The 3508-nt window shown below is 39.1% G+C and overlaps 1 protein-coding gene across 2 annotated transcripts; it reads right to left on the minus strand.

The window, feature by feature from the left end:
- Positions 1–206: 206 nt before the first annotated feature.
- On the minus strand, positions 207–3297 carry LOC107466297 (low affinity inorganic phosphate transporter 1). Of its 2 annotated transcripts, none has more exons than XM_016085275.3 (2): positions 3152–3297; positions 207–2017 (listed from the first exon to the last, which is right to left on the minus strand). In XM_016085275.3, exon 2 carries the CDS (start codon positions 1967–1969, stop codon positions 353–355), a length of 1617 nt encoding a protein of 538 aa, XP_015940761.1. In that variant the 5' UTR covers positions 1970–2017; positions 3152–3297; the 3' UTR covers positions 207–352. The 2 variants fall into 2 exon arrangements, with proteins under 2 accessions (XP_015940761.1, XP_015940760.1); XM_016085274.3 differs by lacking the exon at positions 3152–3297 and adding an exon at positions 2994–3145.
- Between the last annotated feature and the right edge of the window lie 211 nt (positions 3298–3508).

Raw genomic sequence — 3508 nt, forward strand, 5'->3', positions numbered from 1 at the left:
GTATCATACGTCCCACTGCACAAAATGGAGTGAAGGAAATGAAAATGAAAGGAGTGCATACATAAGATATGAAAAATCGCTGAAATTTTCTTAACACCACCTATGAAATCAGAGGAACTTGTGAAAAATAATTTCTTCCAATATATTCAATTACAGATATGAATATGAAGATTTCAAAGACCAATTAATAAGATTGAAACACATGATGAGCCCTCTTCAATGACTTTGAATTTGAAACGTTCACACACAAAAGCAAATATTTACATAATTATTATGCATCTTACAGTGGAGAATATCAGAAATTAAAATTTTCACATTACAACAAAAACCATATACTTTTTAAACACTTTGATTAAACTGGAACTGTCCTAGCAGATCCTTGCATCTCAATAGCCTCAGCACCTTCATCTTCATTCTCCCCACTCAATTCTTCCAGTGATTTTCCCTTTGATTCTGGCACCAACAAGGTGAATATAATTCCCAAGAAGTTGATGACACCAAGCATAATGAGGGAGTTCTTGACACCGATACCAGTTGGGTATCCCTTGTCAGTCTTCTTCGGGTCCTTGCTTTGCGAAGCATATAAGAATCCGAATGCACCTACAATGGCTCCAGCTTTACCTGCAGCTGCTGAGATTCCATGACAAGTAGACCTCAATCTCGCTGGGAAAATCTCGGCTGGGACAACAAATGTGGTTGCGTTGGGACCAAAGTTTGAGAAGAAGAAGGTCAGTGAGTACATCACTACAAACCCAATTCTGTTCTCTTTCTTAGTCCAGTGATCATATGGTATGGCGAGTGCGAACATGAAGATTGTCATGAAGATGAAACCCATCAATTGGATGGCAAACCGTCCCATGTAATCGATGAAGGCCACTGTAAACCAGTACCCTGGTACAGTACTGCATAGTGCAATGAGTGTTTGTGCTCTTGCAATTCTATAAACCTCATGGATTGCGTTCATATTTTGGGAAGGTGGGATCCATCCAATGGCACTGAAAATGTCCTTCTGGAAAAGATTCTGACTGTAGAAAGCAATGTCCAACAAGAACCAAGTGGTTGTGGTTCCCAACAAGTGCAAGCCGTGGCGCTTGGCAAATTCCTTGCTGAACAAGCCAAACTTTTGGCCTTGACTCTCTGTAATTTCTTTCACCTTCTCCTCCTCAGCTTCAAGATCAACTTGTAGCACCTTGGACATGTCCGAGGCGGCTTGTTTAGCATTCTTGGCAACAAGAGCTGTGTAACGAGCCGTCTCAGGCATCTTCATACGCCAGTAGTAAGTCAGAGCAGCCGGCACAGCACCAAACATCAAGATGATGCGCCAAACATAATCAAATGCAGGCAGCACCAATGATGCTTGTGGATTTTCTTTATAAGTAGGGACCTTGTAGTGATGGTCAAATGAAGATGAGACAATCAAGGCCACAATTCCACCAGCAAGGATCCCAAATCCTTGCATAGCAAACACTGCAGCAATGAAGGCTCCTCTTGTCTTCTTATTGGCATACTCAGACATGATTGTAGCCGAAAGAGGGTAGTCGCCACCAATCCCAAAGCCAAGCCAGAACCTGAAGAAACAAAGGGTTGCTATAACACCCTTCGCGCTGGATCCAAAAGAGAGGCCAGAGGCAATGGAACAAACCACCATGAGCATGAGGGTTAGTCCATAGACCCTCTTCCTTCCCATCTTGTCACCAAGCCAACCAAAGAAAAGCTGGCCTGCTAGAGTGCCGCATAGCGCGACACCTGTCACAGCAGCTTGCACATTTGGAGGCAGAACACCAGGCTTTGGATCTTTTATATCTGTGTAGTATATCCTCCCAAGCAACTTGGTGACAAGGGAGATGCAGAAAAGATCATAGGCATCTGTGAAAAATCCCATGCCAGCAATCACAATTGCTGTGAAATGGTACCACTGTGTCTTTGCAACATCGAGTGCATTCAGCACTCCTAATTGTTGCCCTGCCATCTCTAATTCTGATTCTGGATACTCTCCAAAATGTAATTACAAAGTTTCCTGCAGAAGAGAGAAAAATGATGCAAGTTTAATTTTCTTTTAGACACTTTATCAAACAGGTTATATGCAAGAATTACATGTTATAGTGTTGGTTAAAAAAATGAAGCTGATGTAGATCATTCATCACTCTTATGCTGATGCAATGAATTGGTAAACTACCCTTCACTTTGGTATTAAAAAACAAAATATAATCATAAATTGGGAGAGAAAAGGGTATATTATATTATTCATAGTCAACAGCAGCACAAAGTTGAAAAGTCTAAAATGATATTTTGCAAAGCCGGTCCCATACATGTTCACAAAAAAGGTTCCAAGTTTCCAACCACTTTTAGAAAAACAGGTGGCATTCAAGTCAACTTGAGTATACACCAACGAAAACTTCCTAGCAGGCAATTAAGAGAGTAATAACATTTTCCTCAATTCTATGACCTCACAAAAATAAAAATTCCTCTCTTCTTGTCCCTACCAAATCCATAAGAAAACAAAAACAATAAAGAGAGAAAAACTGAGAGAGGGCCAATTTTGCAGATAAGGAATATGAATCTAATGAGTGACCTATATTGAACAGACTAACAACATCAGAAGCATGAGGAAGCTGAAAAAATAATCCAGAAATTGAATATTGTAAAGGACACATGAAGGTATAGGAAATCATCCTATATAGAAAAGCAAGAACATTGTTTCCCTCTATTTTGTTATGGAAAGTTATATTCTGGCCTCAAATATGAAAACAGTTTGTGTTAAACACAATAATCAAGTGCAGAAATTAGAGTCCCTTGGAGCATAATAAAAAAAAAACAGTTGGTTGATTTTCAATGGTGGAAAAAAGTGAAATGATATATTATAATAAAATCTAGAAACAAGTGCTTCACTTTTAGTGCTAAAAAAGTGGGCCTCCCACTAATACTACTTACCAATCAGAAAAAGGCCGCACCTTTACACATATAGAGAGAGAAGGGAAGGTTAGAAAGATTACCTTCAATTCTTGTCTAAAATTGTGCTGAAGGAGCAGAGAGTAAGAGAGTAGAGAGAAGCATAAGCTGATAAGCTAAGCCTAGCTATGTTGGGGATGGAAGAGGTTTTGAAGGAAACTAATAATATATATAGATAGATAAGATAAGAGGAGAGTCATACACTCCCAGCAGAGTCCAGAATCAACGCTGGTATCTCAAGTATATGCTTCATTTTCTCACGCGACTTTTTATTTTGAGTTCACATTATTTGTGTTGAAGTCAACGCTCTCACAAATTGCTTCCTTGCTTCCTTCATGTGTTTCTTTCTTCCCCCTCTTTACAACCCTCTGTTTTTGTTTTTGTTCTATCAAGTAATCAAGTTGCATAAACTACCAACACTTTTTTATTTCTTTCCTACGGCATATCCACGTCATTTAATTACTCATTATTGTTAATTATTGATTACTAATTAAGCATTAAGCAGAGGAACATTACACATGCAAGGGAATGGCTCTATTCCTATCTGTAAGGTGTTGAT

The sequence above is a fragment of the Arachis duranensis genome, chromosome 9 (genome assembly GCF_000817695.3).
Source record: "Arachis duranensis cultivar V14167 chromosome 9, aradu.V14167.gnm2.J7QH, whole genome shotgun sequence".
NCBI classification, from domain to species: domain Eukaryota; kingdom Viridiplantae; phylum Streptophyta; class Magnoliopsida; order Fabales; family Fabaceae; genus Arachis; species Arachis duranensis.